Raw genomic sequence first — 17992 nt, 5'->3', positions numbered from 1 at the left:
CACCAAGTGGAACTTACTGGTGGACAAACATTAATTCCTATTCTGATGTGTCAATCCATGGCCTCCTCTTGTGCCAAGACGAGGCCTCCCTCAGGGTAGAGGAGCAACACCCTGTATTCCATCTGGGTAGCCTCCAACCTGAAGGCATGAATATTGATTTCCCCTTCCAGTGAGCAAAAACTCCCCTCTCTTTTCCCTCTAATCCCCACTCTGACCTTTCGCTTCTTCTTACCCGCCTGTTCCTTCCCCCGAGTTCCCTCCTTCCCTTTCTCCTATGGTCCACTCTCCTATCAGATGCCTTCCTCTCCAGCCCTTGACCTTTCTTCTGCTGTATCCAATCTTTGTTCCAAAGAGCAGAGACACACGGCAGCATGACGGAGTGGAAGGATAAAGAGGAAAAACATCTCTTCAAAGCACTCACTCAAAATGGATATCCACAGAACTTCATATGAAGACGTCTACAAGGTCGACAACACACCATCCAAGAAGAGACCAAATGGATCCATACATCCAAAAGGCCTCAGAAATGATGGCCCGACTGCTCCAAGAACACAGAATTTCAGTCCTGCACAAGTCAACAGCAACGTTGAGTAGTGTACCTTACAGACCAAAACAACAAACCTAGCTATTAGACAAGACCAATGTGGTCTACAAAATCAAATATGTGGACTGCACCAAATATCATCAAGAGGATCTATAAACCAACAGGCTGCAAACAGCCCTGAACAACTCTCCCTGGTCTCTACCCATGAAGAGAGAGTGGGGCACAAATTCGACTGGGCATCAGAGAAAGTCACGGCGCCAGCAAACACGCAAGAGAATTCCCAGAAGTACAGCTTTCCGCAAACAATTCTATTAACAGACGTGTATCCCATAAGCCAACGCAGGGAAATTCCACACAACGCAGAGATCACCGGGCAACCAATCAGCGGTGAGACCCCACCCCCACCGCACTACTGGGTCTCGGGAATGACGGCCAATCCGCTGATTGATGAATATGTAAAGGCCAAGCAGTCGGAGGACGAACAAGTGAACAGCACACTGATGATGTTTTCTTGTATGGTGACAAAATGTTTGCAAATGGATTGCCAAGATTGGAGAACAACTCAACCCAACCGTACCGTCACCTACCTCCCCCACCCGCCTTCCCGGCACCAGACGGTATATAGAGCCACCCCTTCCCCCCAGCACCTGAAACTATGCAGCATCACACCCCCTCCACCAGACACTACGGAGCATCACCCCCCCCCCCCATCTAACCTTTCCACCTGAACAACTACACTAACCCATATTGCCCAACTGCCTGAAGATGCCATCATCCATCTGTCTGCATGTTACAGAGCCGCCATTCTCTTAGTCGGGGTTTCACAGAGATACACATACAACCCTTTTGAACACAGAACAGTACAGGCCCTTCGGCCCACAATGTTATGCTGCCCTTTTCACCTGCTCCAAGATCAATCTAACCCTTCCCTTCCACATGGCCCTCTGCTCATCTATCGCCCACGTGCCTATCCAAGAACTTTCTAAATCGCGCTAATGTCATGGGACTGAAGAGCAGTGGGAGACTGAATCATTGAGACTGAGACAGCAGGCAGCATGCCTGCCCATCGCTAGCTGCCGCTGGAGGAAGGCCCTGGTACTCGAGCAATCCCCATCTTCCGATGGTGAGCGAGAGCCTGTCTGAGATATCGAAGAGCTGGCTTGTGAGCTGCAGCCTGATGGACTCCTTGGTGCTGCTGATGATGCTCGCACAGTGTGGGTGGGGGGTGTGAGTGGGGGGGGGGGGGTGGTGTCGTCCGTGCTTTTGCTGCTGCAGAGGCAGGAAAGGGGGGGGGGCTTTGATATTTCTTTTGTTCTATGGTGTTTCTATGTTTCAAAGATGTCTGTGAAGAGGACAAATTTCAGGTTGCATACCTACTCCGATATTAAATCTACATTGAAACCTTGGCATCATATATCACAAACCCACAGCTGTATACAAAAAACCCTCTAACATCCCTCCCCACCCTCCATACCTTCCTCCTGGGGAAGAGGCTGGCTGTGGGAGGTGCCTCTGCTCTTAAGACTTGCCAACAAAACACTGGGGAAACGCTGCAGGTCGAGCAGCATCTACGGGGAATAAATTGCTGTCGTTTCGGCCGAGGCCCTTCATTAGGACTGGAAAGGAAGGAGGCAGAAGCCAGAATAAGGTCGAGAGGGGGCAGAGTACAAACTGGCGGGTAACAGGTGAGAGGGAAAGCGAGGATGAGGGAAGAAGCGGAGGGGTGGAAGAGGGAACAGGGTGAAGGAGGACTGCAATAGCGGGGGAGAGGAAAGGAAGTGGGAAAGCAGAGGGAGGTGATGGGCAGGTGAGGAAGGGGTGAGACAGTAACCAGAAAGAGGGAAAACTGAAAGTAGGGGTAGGGAAACATCGGCTACCACCAGACGTCAGACAGATCAATGTTCATGCCATCAGGCTGAGACGGGACATGATTCGTTGACTGCCTCTGCACCAACCACCACAAGCAGGACTTTCTGGTAGCCAAACATTTTAATTCTGATTCCCATTCCTATCCCAATGCGTTGGCCATGGCCGCTCGGGGTGGAGGAGCAACATTTCATATTCCATCTGAGTAGCCTTGAAACTGATGGCATGAACATCGATTTCTCTTTCTGGAAAGCAAAAAAACTCCCCCCTCCTGTCTTCTATTCCCCTCTGAGCTTTAACTCTTCTTACCCACCTATCACTGCCCACTGCTCCATCTTTCTCCTACGGTCCACTCTCCTATCAGATTCCTCTTTCTCCAGCCCTTGAACTTTCCCATCCACCTGGCTTCACCTGCCACCTCTTTCCCCTCCCCCAACTTTATTTATTCTGGCATCTTCCCCTTTCCTTCTCAGCCCTGATGAAGGGTCCTCATCCCGAAACGTCGACTGTTTGTTCATTTCCAGAGAAGTTGCCTGACTTGCCGAGTTCCTCCAGCATTTTGTGTACGTTGCTTTGGGATATGGAGGTGTTGCTTCTCCAACCCAAGAGCGGCCTCATTGTGGTGGTAGTAGGAGAGGCTATGGGCAGTGTGGGGATGGGAAGTTGAATTGAAATGGGTGGCCACCAGGAGATTAAGAGGGTTGCAGCAAATAGAGCAAAGGTGCTTGACAAAGTAGTTCCCAATGTGTCGGGTCTCACCTCTGAGCTCTCCGCACTAGCCTCTGGTTTGAGACCTGCCAGCCAGGGGAAAACACCAGCCCTGCATCTACTGTCACACACAGGTGAACAGTATACATTTCAGTAAGATCTCAATTCTACTAAAAAAAAAAGTGTAGGCCCAGTCTGCTCAAAGGACAACACCTCATCGAGGGCTCAGTGGTGAAAAGAGTGAGCAGCTTTAAGTTCCTGAGTGTCAATCTCTCTGAGGATCTATCCTGGGCCCAACATATTGATGCAAGTACAAAGGCATCAATACTTGTCATTGGGTTTGGAGGCTTGTGTGCCTCAGTGACCCAGAGAGCTACGTTGGCTGGAGTCAGGGCTTTACGCTTTGGCTCTTGGTAGGGTCACCCATGCCGAACAGGTCAAAGGGTAGAGGCCAGACTAAGAGTGGTTCACCAATCCTCCAGGTTTGGGGGTTCAGCTCAGGGCCAACAACCCTGACTGGTAAAAAACTGTTATGGAAACAGCAATGAAGAATCCTTCTACATCTGAGTGTGACGGTATTCCTGAGTCTCCACCCAGGACTTGTGTGACTGACAGTAATGAAAACTGAGAGGAAGCTACTGACACGATGAAGGAAGACCTGAACACCAGCAGAGATAGAGAACCTTCATTGCTGCCCTAAACACCAGCACTGTTATGGACAGCAGAGAGCCAGTGGCTATATTTGATTAGGAGTTCGAGGAGATTTGTCACGTCAAAGAGTCCAGCAAATTTCTTTTGATGTATAGAACATTACAGCACAGAAACAGGCGTGTGCATTTTGCACCAGTTGTCTAACTACCTGGTGTGGAGGATCATTTAGGCACAGGGTTGGAAAAAGGTGAGAGGGTTGTAAACTGCAACTCCATCACAGGTACTAGCCTCCCCACTATCAAGGACATCTTTGAAGGAGTGATGCTACAAGGCAGCATCTATCAAGGACTCCTCACCACCCAGGACATGCCCCCTTCTCATTGCTACTATCAGGGAGAAGGTACAGGAGTCCAAAGGGCTCAATGATTCAGGATTTCTCCCCTCTGCCATCCAATTTCTGAATGGACATTGAAGACTACCTCACTTTTTGCACTTCTTTTTAATATTTCCTATTGTAATTGAGTAATTTTTAATTAATGTACTGTACTGATACTGCTAGGGTGGCAAGGTGGAACACCTGCTTAGCTTACTCTTTGCTGTATCTCTGAATAAAAATCAATACGGTAAAGATCAAACCTCAGCTTGCCGAATGTCAGAATCAGGTTTAACGTCACTAGTATATGACAATAGACAATAGGTGCAGAAGTAGACCATTCGGCCCTTCGAGCCTGCACCACCATTCTGATCATCTACTATCAATACCCGGTTCCTGCCTTGTCCCCATATCCCTTGATTCCCCTATCCATAAGATACCTATCTAGCTCCTTCTTGAAGGCTATGGTGTAAAACTTGTCTTTGCAGCAGCAATACAATGCAACACAATTTGCAATTGGAGGTTGATACGCCTGCTCTGTTTTCTCGTGCAGGAGGGATTTAGGGGTTGAAGGTTGTGCTCACATCTTTCTCTTTCTTGGTTTCACGGCTATCTGGCGAAGAACTTCAGAGTTGTATACTTTGACAATAAATAACCTATACAATAGTAGGAAAAAACTCAATTACATTAATTGTATATTTTAAATAGTTAAATTAAATAGAGCAAACATACAAATTAAAATGTATGAGGTGGTGGTGATGGGTTCAATGTCCACTCAGAAACCTGATGGCAGAGGGGAAGAAGCTGTTTCTGAATCGTTGAGTGTCTCTCTTCAGGCTCCTGTACCTCCTCCCTGATGGTAGCAATGAGAAGAGGGCATGTCCTGAGTGATGGGGGTCCCTAATAATGGATGCCACCTTTTTGAGGCATCGCTCCCTTAAGATGGACTGGATACTACAGAGGGTAGTGCCCACGATGGGGTTGGCCGAGTTTACAACTCTCTGCAGCTTATTTCAATCCTTTGCAGATTCTCCCCCCCCACCCCACCCCACCCCATACCAGACAGTGATTCAGCCAGTACAAGATGCCCAGATCTTACTGAACACAACTTTTATACAACAGCAGCATTTAGAAGATGCTTGGATAGGAAAGGTTTAAGAGGAAGAGATGAATGCACAACTCTCACCCTGCAACCTTTCAATCCAGCTTCATTTTGCTCCCTCACCCATTAGATCACGGAGTAGGCTCCTCAGCCCCACCCTGCAGTCCCCCGATTTAATCCTAAGGGCAATTAAGTCTTTGGACTGTGGTAGGAAGCCCACACGGTCACAGGGAGTCCTAACAGGCAGCAGTGGGGATTGAACCCGGGTCCCCTGTACTGCAAAGCTTTGTGCTAACCACTACGCTACCGTGCCCCACCTCCCAGTTACTAACAGGAACACATTCGAGGAGCTGAACTGCGAAGTGCTCCAAGGACAAGAATCTGACCTAAGTTTCTGTAGAAATCCAGAGCAACACACGCAAAATGCTGGAGTAACACAGGTCAGGCAACATCTGCGGAAAGGAATAAACACAAAACGTTTCAGTCAGAGACCCTTTATCAAGGCTGAAAAGAGGCGGGGCAGAAGATAGAAGGTGGGTTGGGGGGGAAAGAGTACAAAGCAAGAAGGTGATAGCTGAAGCTAAGTAGATTGGGGGAGGGGGAATGAAGCAAGAAGCTGAGGTGATAGGTGGAAAATGCAAGGGCTGGAGGAGGAGGAATCTGGAGGAGAGGAGAGTGGATTTTGAGGAAAAGGAAAAAGGGTCAGCAGGAGGTGGTGATAGGCAGGTGAGGAGAAGAGGTAGAGGGAAAGGGGCGAAGGAAGAGTATTACCAGAAGTTGGAGAAATAGAGGTCCATGCCATCAGGTTGGAGGCTACCTAGACAGAATACAAGGTGTTGCTCCTCCGACCTGAGAGAGGCCTCATTGTGACAGAGGAGGCATCCGTGGACCTACAAGTCAGAGTGGGTATTGGAATGAAAACGGCTGGCCACCGGGAAGTCCTGCTTTCGCAGATGGTGCAGAGGTGCACAACAAAGCAGTCCCCAATCTACATCGAATCTCACCAACGTAGAGGTGGCAAGGCATCAGGAGCACCAGATACAGCAGGCGACCCCAACAGATTCACAGGTGAAGAGCTGACTTCCTGGAAGGACTATTGGGCCCTGAATGAAGGAGAGGGAGGAGGTGAATGGGCAGATGCAGCATTTCTGCCCATTGATATGTTACAGGAGGGAGATTAGTGGGGAAGGATAAATGGACAAGGGAATGACAGAGGGAGCAATCCTTGTGGAAAGTGGAGATTGGGGGTCGGGTGTAAAGATGTGTTTGGTTGCCCGATCCCACGGAAGATGCGGAGAATAGAGTGTTGGATGTGGAACTTCCTGGGGGTAGGTGAGGACAAAGGGGATTCTACACATGCAAGATGGTGGGAAGGCAGGGTGAGCACTCTATACACGCCAGGCAGTGGGTAGAGAAACAGAATTAATGTGTCAGGTCAAGGACTTCAACCTGAAATTCTTGAGTTTTCCAGAAATACTACCAGACCTGATACCAGATCTCGCACAAGTTTTAGTAATGTTAAGTCTTGCATTGTACTGCAAAACAAAAAGATCAGGTCAGAAGATTGTGATAGGTCTGTTTTATTCCAGATTTCCTTTAGAGAACTGGCTTTAAATCAAATGAGGATTGTTCTGAAGAGTGGAACAGATTGCCAGTCATGGTCTTACTGAGAGTGTGGACACAACTCAGCAAATCGCTGAAAACAGCCTCCCCTCAGATGCACCCCATCTATACTTCCCCTCCCTCCCCTCACCTTGGGAAAGCAGTCAACATAATCAAGGATCTCCCTGACATTCTCTCTTCTCCCCTCTCACCTCAGGCAGAAGATACAAAAACCCAAAAATGCCTTACCACCAGGCTCAAGGTTCTTAGGTTATCAAATCAAACCTTTGTACAATAAGAAACCTGACACCAGTCTACCTCACAGTGGTCCTTCTTGCTGAAGTCACCGGAGAAAAGTAATGGTCGATATGAAGTTGCTTGTATTCGACAAAACACAATACAGCAGGCATCATAAACTGACGCTTTCTGTGAAAAGGTCTGGCTGGCCAACACCACCCGACTTTTTATATGATTGACACCAAAGGGCAATTCCATATTTACAATGCATCCACAATGCTTTCTTTGAAACTACACCTCTCAATTCATACCCGCACCACAGACATCTAAATGAATTTTCATCAGCATTGTCTAGTCTGTGGTTTAAGGCTTTTTCGATACCTATTGTTCAGAGTGGCATTTTAAATTTAATCTACAATCTACATTCAGGTTTGAAGATTGGTAGTTGAAATATTTCACCTTTCACCCCAGTAAAAAAGCCTGCTAGTGTTTCTGCTATCCATACCTCTTAAATAACTTCAGCTAACATCCCAGCATCAGTGAGATGCAAGGGGGCTACGCTGGTGCTTTCTGCTGGGATGGGGTTGGGGGAAGGAGGGATGATGCTTTCCTGCTGCGTGCAAGAGAGGGAGAGGGTCTTTGTGGTGTAATGTTTTTCGGTCATTCATTCCTTGGGGGTTTTCCCTGTTTTGTGGGTGTCTGTGAAGAGCAAAGATTTCAGATTATTTGCATACATTCTGATATTAAATTGAACCATTGAACTCCAGTACTCAATACTCTAATGAAAGCCAATGTGCCAAAAGCTCTTTGTGACGTCACTTTCATTTCCCCCTCAACCCTATTCTCCACATAACCTTTGATCCCCTCACTAATCAAGAACCTATTAACCTTCACTTTCAATATACCCAATGACTTGGACTCTGCAGCCATCTGTGGCAGCGAATTCCACAGATTCACCACCCTCTGGCTAAAGAAATTCCTCATCTCCATTCTAAATGGACACCCCTCTAATCTGAGGCTGTGCCTTCCTGTCTTAGACTCCCCCACTATTGAACACATCCTCTCCACAGCCACTCTATCTAGGCCTTTCAGGTTTTATAAGGCTGCACTTTCTCAGTAAGAGAATGCAGAATATTGTTATTGTCATCAGTCTCCCTTGCACAACCTCAATGCACTGTTGTAATGAAATGATTTGTACGGACGGCATGCAAGACAGTTTTTTTTTCCTCCTTGATCTCAATAAGCCATTTACATTACGCAAATTGAAAATGGTACAACTGGTTTCCAAGTTTGAGCTGTGTCTGGCTCTCCGCCACTGTAAGGCGACGGACAATGTTGGACTCTGGTACGATAAGGTAGTCTCTTATCTCTGTGGACCTAACCTGGATGCAGCTATAAAGGCAGCAAATATAGCAGCTATACTTCATTCAGAGTTCAAGGAGATTTGGTATGACACCAAAAACACTTGTAGAAGTTTTCAAATGCACCGTGGAGAGCAATCTGATAGGCTGAATCACCATCTGGTATGGGGGGGTGGGGGGGGGGGCTACTGCACAAGATTGAACTACATTGCGGAAACTTGTAAACTCAGTCAGCTCCATCACGGGTACCAGCCTCCATTGTATCCAAGACATCTTCCAGGAGCGGCACCTTCGGAAGGCAGCATCCATCATTAAGGATCCCATCACCCAGGACATGCCTTGTTCTCATTGCTACTTTCAGGGAGGAGGTACAGGAGCCTGAAGACACACACACAGCAATTCAGGAACAGCTTCTTCCCCTCTGCCATCTGATTTCTGACTGGACATTGAACACATGAACACCACCTCACTACTTATTTTTTTGCACTACTTCTTTTAACTTAACTATATAATTGAGATATATACCTAATTTAATTAAGGTTTTCTCTATCTTTATCACAGTGTTAATGAATTTCACATTGCCAGTGATATTAAACTTGATTCTTGACTAATCTACCTCATTATGACCTTGTACCTGTCTGCACTCTGTAGTATTATACTTTATTCAATAGCTCAAATACCATCAGAGAATGTAGACAGTTTCCAACCTGAAACCCTTACTCATCACAGACATCCACAAAACAAAAAATAGAACAATGAATGAATGACAGGAAAACATTAAAACCCCAAAGCCCCATCCCACGCACAGCAGAAGCATCAAACCTCCCCTCGCCCCACTTATTCCAGCAAAGCATCAACCCTGCAAAACCCCAAAGAAACCAGGATCTAGAGTCCACCAAAAACTACTGTCCACCCCAGCATCTCAGACAGGCTCTCTCTCTCTCTCTCTCACTCTCTGAGAGAGTTATGGCTCCTGCAAGAGTGGGAGGGGAAGCCATTAGCTTGCTGTTTCAATGTTACAATCTGCAGTTGCTTATCTGAGTTCCTGACTTGAGAACCAGGACTGTTATTATTTATTTTCTTCTACCTCATTACACTGTGTAATGATTTGATCTGTAGAAAGTTTCCCTCCACCCCTCCTCCCCATCTCAGGCATCATAAATCTACTCCTTCAGAAAGGGCAGCGTGAGGAAACACACGTCAGTCCACAGCCAGGGATCAGAACACCTGAAGATCTAACCTGGACCCAACATATCAATGCCGTGACAGTGACTGTATTGCATTAGGAGTTTGAGGAGATTTGGTCTCTGACCAAAGACACCGACAAATTTCTACAGATGTACTTTGGAGAACTGGCTGTATCAGTGCCTGGTATGGGAGGAGGGGGGCACTGCACAGGATCGGAAAGAGCTGCAGGGAGTTGTAAACTCAGCCAGCCCCATCTTGGGCACTAGCCTCCCCAGCACTGAAGACACACTCAGAAGGCAACACCTCACGAAAGCTGCGCCCACCATTAAGGACTCCCATCACCCGGGACGTGCCCTCTTCTCATTGTTGCCATCAGGGTGGAGGTACAGGAGCCTGAAGGCACACACCCAGCGATTCAGGAACAGCTTCTGGAAAACCACATGAGTTCGGAATGGACATTGAAGAGATGAACACTACCTCAGTACTTCCTCCTCTCTTTTGCACAGTTTATTCTTCTACATATTCACTACAATCTATAGTTTTGTTATTACTATGTGCTACATTGCCACAAAGCAACAACAATATTAAACCTGATTCTGCACCCAGAAGAAGCCATGAAGGAGAGTGATGTCCTGACAACTTGGGTCAATGTGAACACTGTGTCAGTACACAGACTTGTCACACTTCAAATCAAGGCAAACACAACTCCATCTTCTCCTCCCCCCCCCCCCCCCCCCATCCCATTGATCAGTCACAGTTCTGAACAGGCAGCACCTGTGTTCTCCAACAGCAACAACAGCCGAAACCCCACTCCAAACTACCAGCCATCTTGGGGAAGAAGTGGCCACACCACCCAATCGCATTGTAGTGTTGCCATCATGTGACCGACTCATTCAGCAAAGCAACAAGCCACTGGACATGACTGGGTCCATTGCACAATTCTTCCAGAACCACAAGCCATGGAATTATTCACCTGTACATATTAATAGATTGTAACCAAAATTTCCTTTACACACCAATTAAACGAAACTTTTTTTGTTTCCATGTTACACAGAATACAAAGTTATTTGGGAAGCTCCGAGAACACGACATGTACCCCCCCCCCCCCCCACCTCAGCATGCGTCAGTGGCTGAGTGGGCTCACTCAGAGCTCAACAGGTCTCCACTGTGCCACGCCAAAACCCAACTCACCACACTAAACATTACCAGCATCGTCCGCGACCCCCACACCAACTCTACCAGTGTGTTCAGAGGACCTGTCCTAGTGTCCACACTACACCCCACCCCTCCTCTATCAAGCAACTCCCTCCAACCGTGCGAGGTCACTTTAAGAAAATCAAACCACAAGCGAGCAACAAATCAAAGTTCATATTAAAACGCAGTCGGCAATCTAAAAGACAAGGAGTTAACGCAATTAATTCATTAAGTTTAAACAACACTTAATCCCTTCAAAATAAAAGTTTGAGTCCCAATGCAGTCAGCGTTAAAGCTTTACGTTGCAGAGAGTTTCCTACACTATGAACTATTGAAAGAAGCTGTCAAAACTTCATTAAAGTATCCAATAAGTTTTAGGTGCCCAAAACGTTTAATAAAAGTGATTAAAGTAACCGGAAAATGGTTAAAACTTCGCCAAGGGATCAAATCAGCCCGTAGTTCAGTCAAGTAACGTGAACTCCTTCTATACCCTACTGTCCCCTCTCCAATTTCCCCCACCCAGTATTCCCCCCCCCCCCCCCCACACCACCATACCGAGTATTTTCTTCTCTGTTGTATTGGAACTTCTCTCGGGCTGACTCTCTGCCTCGCTCATTGCCCTGTCTCGGCCGCAGAGGGGTTCTGTGAAACTGTCAAATGTTCCACTCAACAACAAAAGGATAACTCCAAGCCCAGAGCGTTATTTCAACTGACAAGGCCTCACTCAGCAGGCTGCTGAAACTCGACTCCAAACTCCTGCCAAACTTTCCGCAAACTTTTCTAAAGTCCGTGGCCTGTGGGCGGGACCGACCATCCTCCCCGCGCGTTCATTGGCCGCGCTGTAATTAACGTCCACGCTGCCATTGGCTGAGACGGTCCCTGGGCAGAGAGAAAAGAAATCTTTTAAAATGATAAATTAACACGATTTTTCAAATCTAGGATTGGCCTCATGGATTCCTTTCATATCGTGTGTTAATCTGATCGTGTTCTTGTGAAGTAAATGTAATCTGCTACCAATTATCACAGTTGTCAAAGGGAGAAACTTTGTTGGAGTTGACTCCCTTGGTCAATAAAAGTGAGTATATTGGAGTAGTGGCGCAATGCACCAGTGCTGCTTCATTCACCTGAGTCCTTCTTCGAGGATATGGGAGCGGAACGAGGCTATTTGGCCCATCGAGACTGTTCTGCCATTTCATCATGCCTGACCCATTTTCCTTCTCGGCCCCAATCTCATCGAGCCGTCCCATAAGTACACCACAGGTGCAGGCTCTTCAGCCCACAGTGACTGTGCTCAGCACGATGCCAAATTAGCTACACACAATCCTCATCCCTCCCCCGCCCCTTCCCTTCAAATGTTTCACCAACACCACGATAAAAACAACTCATCAGTACCGACCACAGTGGAGAGGACCGGCATGGCCAATGTGTCAACTTAAAGGGATAACACTATTTAATAATGTTCAAAACAAATGTAATTCCTTGCAGACCAAAGAACATGAAACATACATAGAGCATAGAACAGCACAGTACAGGGCACGATGAAAAGAAAGCCAAGGTGATCCGGAAAGAGGCGACTGTTTGTATGCAGCTTCATGTTCCAACTTTGGACTACTACATCTGAGATACACAGCTATGGGTACTTCAATAGGTAACACCTTTTTGAAAATCTATCACCTACTGTATATTTTGTACTGCTTAATATATATATAGTGTGTGTGTGTGTGTGTGTGTGTGTGTGTGTGTGTGTGTGTGTGTGAACATCTTTGAGGATCTATCCTGAAGCCAGCATACCAATGCAACCACAAAGAAGGCACCACAGTGGCTCTATTTCATTAGGAGTTTGAGGGATTTGGTCTGTCACCAAAGACATTCACAGATTTCCACAGATGTACCGTGGAGAGCATTCTAACCAGCTGGTATGGGGTGGGCTACTGCACAGGATCGAACAAAGTTGCAGAACATTGTAAACTCAGTCAGCTCCATCACGGGCACTGGCCTCTGTAGTATCCAGGGCGTAGTATCAAGGAGTGATACCTCAAAAAGGCGGTGTCCATCATTAAGGACTCTCACCACCCAGGCCATGCCTTCTTCTCATTGTTACCATCAGGGAGAAGGTACAGGAGCCTGAAGACGCACACTCAGCAATTCAGGAACAGCTTCTTCCTCTCAGCCAACCTATTTCTGAATGGACATATCTGTGGAATGCTCTGCCCCAGAAGGCAGTGGAGGCCAATTCTCTGGATGCTTTCAAGAAAGAGTTAGATAGAGCTCTTAAAGATAGCGGAGTCAAGGGATATGGGGAGAGGGCAGGAACGGGGTACTGATTGTGGATGATCAGCCATGATCACAGTGAATGGCGGTGCTGGCTCAAAGGGCTGAATGGCCTACTCCTGCACCTACTGTCTATTGTCTATTGACATTGAAGTTATGAACACTACCTCACCACTTTTTTATTTCTATTTTTGCTCTACTATTTAATTTAAATATTTAATATATATACTTACTATAATTCACTATTTTTCTGTTATTGTGTTTGTCTGTGAAGAGTATGAATTTCAGTTTGCATACTGTATGCCTACTTTGATATTAAACTGAACCTTTGCATAGGACTGTGAAAGCAAAGACAACAACATTTCGTGACATATGCTGGTGATATTAAACCTGAGTCTGATGAGATTCTGAAGATGTTGGAGGAGCAACACCTTGTATTCCATCTGAGTAGCCTCCAACTTGCTGGCATGAACATCAATTTCTCAAACTTCCAGTCATTTCTCACATGCCCCCCCTTACCATTTCCCATACTGATGATCCTCTCACCACCTCCCACAACGTTATTCCAGATGCCAATTACCATCCAGGTGAAAAAAAACTCTTCAAAAGTCCATTCTGAAATTAATATTCTTTACTGTAAATCTTTTTTTTAAACTTTTTTTATTGAGATTTCAAATGATTACAGAAAGAAAAAATATATACCCTTCCCCCCTCCCCTTAGCCCCTCCCCCTAACATCCCTATAGAAAAAAAAGGAAAAGAAAAAAGAAAGAAAGAAAGAAAGAATGCCTGGATATCGGAAGATCCCCACATGCTCCACGGTGTTTGTAATAACTTTAGTATATATATTTATTTCTTTCCCCAAATAACCAATTATTTTATCTTCAGAGCACCTATATATTTAATCCTGTCTTTTGTAAATATGGGTGCCAAATTTTCAAAAATGTTTCATATTTATCTCTTAAATTTTAAGTAACTTTTTCAAGAGGAATACAGCTGGAAATTTCATTCTTCCAACGATCTATACTTAAGTATGAATCCGATTTCCAAGGAACTGCAATAGCCTTTTTGGCTACTGCCAGTGCAATTTTTATGAATTCTTTCTGATATTTATTCAATTTGGGTTTCGATTTTATCCCTTCAATATCGCCTAATAAAAATAATATTGGATTATGTGGAAGTTGTGTTCCAATAATTTGTTCCAATAAAACTCTTAAATTTGTCCAAAAGGGTTGAATTTTAGAACAAGACCAAGTAGAATGTAAAAAAGTACCGATTTCTTGGTTACATCGGAAACACTGATCAGATAAATTTGGATTTAATTTATTTATTTTTTGTAGTGTCATATATAATTGATGTAAAAAATTATATTGCACTAATCTTAACCGGACATTTATTGTATTTATCATACTATCAACACATAGTCTTGACCAATTTGTTTCTTCAATTTTAATATTCAAGTCACTTTCCCATTTTTGTCTTGACTTATGGATTCCTTGTTTAATTGCCTGTTTTTGAATCAAGCTATACATACAAAAAATAAATCTTTTAGTTTTTCCTTTTTGAATTAAAGTTTCTATTTCATTAGATTTCGGCAATAACATTGTTTGACCTAATTTTTCTCTTAAATAAGCCCTTAATTGGAAGTAACAAAAAAGAATGTTGTTTGATATTTTATATTTATTCTTTAATTGATCAAATGACATTAATATACCTCCTTTAAAACAATCTCCTATATATCTAATCCCTTTTTGAAACCAATTATATAAATGTTGATTATCCATTGTAAAAGGAATAAGTCTATTTTGAATTAAAGATCTCTTTGCTAATAAAGATTTCTTTGTCTCATCATCAACATTTATCTTATTCCATAAGTCAATCAAATGTTTTAATATAGGAGATTCTTTCTTTTCCCGTATCCATTTAGATTCCCATTTATATATAAAATCTTCTGGTGTATTTTCTCCTATTTTATCTAGTTCTATTCTAATCCATGCCGGTCTATCTTTCTCAAAAAAAGATGTAATAAATCTAAGTTGATTTGCTTTATAATAATTCTTAAAATTTGGAAGTTGTAACCCTCCTAGATCAAATTTCCATGTCAATTTTTCCAACGATATTCTTGACATCTTACCTTTCCAAAGAAACTTCCTCACATATTTATTTAACTCTTGAAAAAACTTCTGGGGTAATTGTATTGGTAGTGATTGGAATAAGTATTGTAGTCTAGGGAATATATTAATTTTTACGGTATTTACTCTACCTACTAATGTTATTGGTAATATCATCCATTTATCAAGATCTTCTTGAATTTTTTTCAATAATGGTAAGTAATTTAATTTATATAAGTTCTTTATATCATTATCAAATCTTATACCTAAATATTGTACTGTACTTTACTGTAAATCTGTGTCCTATCTTCCTCCAATAAGGGGGAAATTTATAGAATGAGAGAGATATGCAGGATGAAAACCTGCCACTTTTAGAATCATAGAACATACCTAAGTATAGATAGATAGATAGATAGATAGATACTTTATTCATCCCCATGGGGAAATTCAACTTTTTTCCAATGTCCCATACACTTGTTGTAGCAAAACTAATTACATACAATACTTAACTCAGTAAAAAATATGATATGCATCTAAATCACTATCTCAAAAAGCATTAATAATAGCTTTTAAAAAGTTGTTAAGTCCTGGCGGTAGAATTGTAAAGCCTAATGGCATTGGGGAGTATTGACCTCTTCATCCTGTCTGAGGAGCATTGCATCGATAGTAACCTGTCGCTGAAATTGCTACTCTGTCTCTGGATGGTGCTATGTAGAGGATGTTCAGAGTTATCCATAATTGACCGTAGCCTACTCAGCGCCCTTCGCTCAGCTACCGATGTTAAACTCTCCAGTACTTTGCCCACGACAGAGCCCGCCTTCCTTACCAGCTTATTAAGACGTGAGGCGTCCCTCTTCTTAATGCTTCCTCCCCAACACGCCACCACAAAGAAGAGGGCGCTCTCCACAACTGACCTATAGAACATCTTCAGTATCTCACTACAGACATTGAATGACGCCAACCTTCTTAGGAAGTACAGTCGACTCTGTGCCTTCCTGCACAAGGCATCTGTGTTGGCAGTCCAGTCTAGCTTCTCGTCTAACTGTACTCCCAGATACTTGTAGGTCTTAACCTGCTCCACACATTCTCCATTAATGATCACTGGCTCCATATGAGGCCTAGATCTCCTAAAGTCCACCACCATCTCCTTGGTCTTGGTGACATTGAGACGCAGGTAGTTTGAGTTGCACCATATCACAAAGTCCTGTATCAGTATAGCACAGGTACAGGCCCTTCAGCCCACTGCGCATAGCATTAACTGCATCCCTCTGCCTGCAAACAGTCCTCATCCTCTTCCCTCTCCCCTCCCCCACTGCACATTCATCTGACTGTTTAGGTATCTCTCAAATACCTGGATAACCACAATCCATCATTAAAAACCTCAATGGAAAGGACTGGAACTGAGGTGGAATTAATTGACTTACTGTTTTCAAATGTTCAAAGTAAATTTATTACCAAAATACATATATGTCACCAGATACTTAGTACTTACTGCCCATTATGCCACTGGCATTTTGGGCAGCAATGAAGGTCCTTCGTTTCTGCCTGTCCTTGGCCATCAAAGCCGATTTTGGTCTCTGCCTTTGTGGTGTTCAGGGCTTCCTTCACCATGTCAGCGGCTACCTCTCGGTTCTCACCACTGTCGGTCATGTAAGTCCCGGGTGGAGACTCGGGAATACCGTCACACTCAGAAGGATTCTCCATTGCTGTTTCCGGAACAATTTTGTTTCACCAGTCAGGCTTATTAACCCTGAGATGACCATTCCCCCCCCCCCCCACCCTGAACCTGGAGAACCGATGGACCACTCTTACTCTGGCCTCTACCCTTTGACCTGTTCGGCATGGGTGACCCTACCAAGAGCCAAAGCATAAAGCCCTGACTCCAGCCTGCTTTGCTCTCCGGGTCATTGAGGCACACAAGCCTCCAAACCCTACGACAAGGTTGTGGTCCTCTTGGAGAACCCTGAGATCCATTTTCCTGCGGGCATAATCAGCTGATCCATAGAATAGTAACTATAACAGGGTCAGTGAAAGATCAACCAATCAGCAAACTGTGCAAATGCAAATATAAATAAATAACCAGAACATGAGATAATGAGATAAAGAGTCCTTACAGTGAGATCATTGGTTGTGGGAACATCTCAATGGACGGGCAAATGAGTTTAGTTACCCCTTTTGTTCAAGAGACTGATGGTTGAGTGGTAGTAACTGTTTTTGAACCTGATGGTGTGAGTCCTAAGGTTCTCATACCTTCTACCTGATGGCAGTAGTGAGAAGAGAGCATGTCCTGGGTGGGGGCAGGGTAGAATCTCTGATGATGGATGGTTGATGCTGCAAGATATTCATTATCATCATTATGTGCAATGTTGTATGACATGGGGAATCATGGTCTTTGACGATTGTTCCTGGTAAATTTTTCTACTAAACTGGTTTGTCATTATCTTCTGGGCAATGTCTTTACAAGACAGGTGACCTCAACCATTATCGATACTCTTCAGAGAGTGACTGCCCGGCATCAGTGGTCGCAAAACCAAGACTTGTGATTTTCACCAACTGCTCATTCGACCGTCCACCGCCTGATCCCATGGCTTCACGTGACCCTGATCAGGTTGGGGGTGGGGGCTAAGCAGGTGCTACACCTTGCCCAAGGGTGACCAGCAGACCTGGAGGGAAGGAGCACCCTACACCTCCTTTGGTAGAGATGTATCTCCAACCTGCCACCCGTACCAGATAGAAGATACAAAATGCAGCATAAAACACCAACTCAGTGACCTCTTTATTCGGT

At 44.6% G+C, this 17992-nt stretch overlaps 1 protein-coding gene across 1 annotated transcript in view; it reads right to left on the bottom strand.

Moving 5' to 3' along the window:
• LOC140729235 (Y-box-binding protein 3-like) overlaps positions 1-11638 on the bottom strand; it is a 47124-nt gene extending 35486 nt beyond the window's left edge. Inside the window, exon 1 of the mRNA XM_073048784.1 lies at positions 11382-11638. Coding sequence (XP_072904885.1) covers positions 11382-11442 — 61 coding nt within the window. The 5' untranslated portion in view covers positions 11443-11638. The remainder of the gene's footprint in view (positions 1-11381) is intronic.
• Positions 11639-17992: the final 6354 nt, after the last annotated feature.

The sequence above is a fragment of the Hemitrygon akajei genome, chromosome 6, assembly GCF_048418815.1.
Source record: "Hemitrygon akajei chromosome 6, sHemAka1.3, whole genome shotgun sequence".
NCBI classification, from domain to species: domain Eukaryota; kingdom Metazoa; phylum Chordata; class Chondrichthyes; order Myliobatiformes; family Dasyatidae; genus Hemitrygon; species Hemitrygon akajei.
This window is presented reverse-complemented; position numbering and strand designations above follow the sequence as displayed.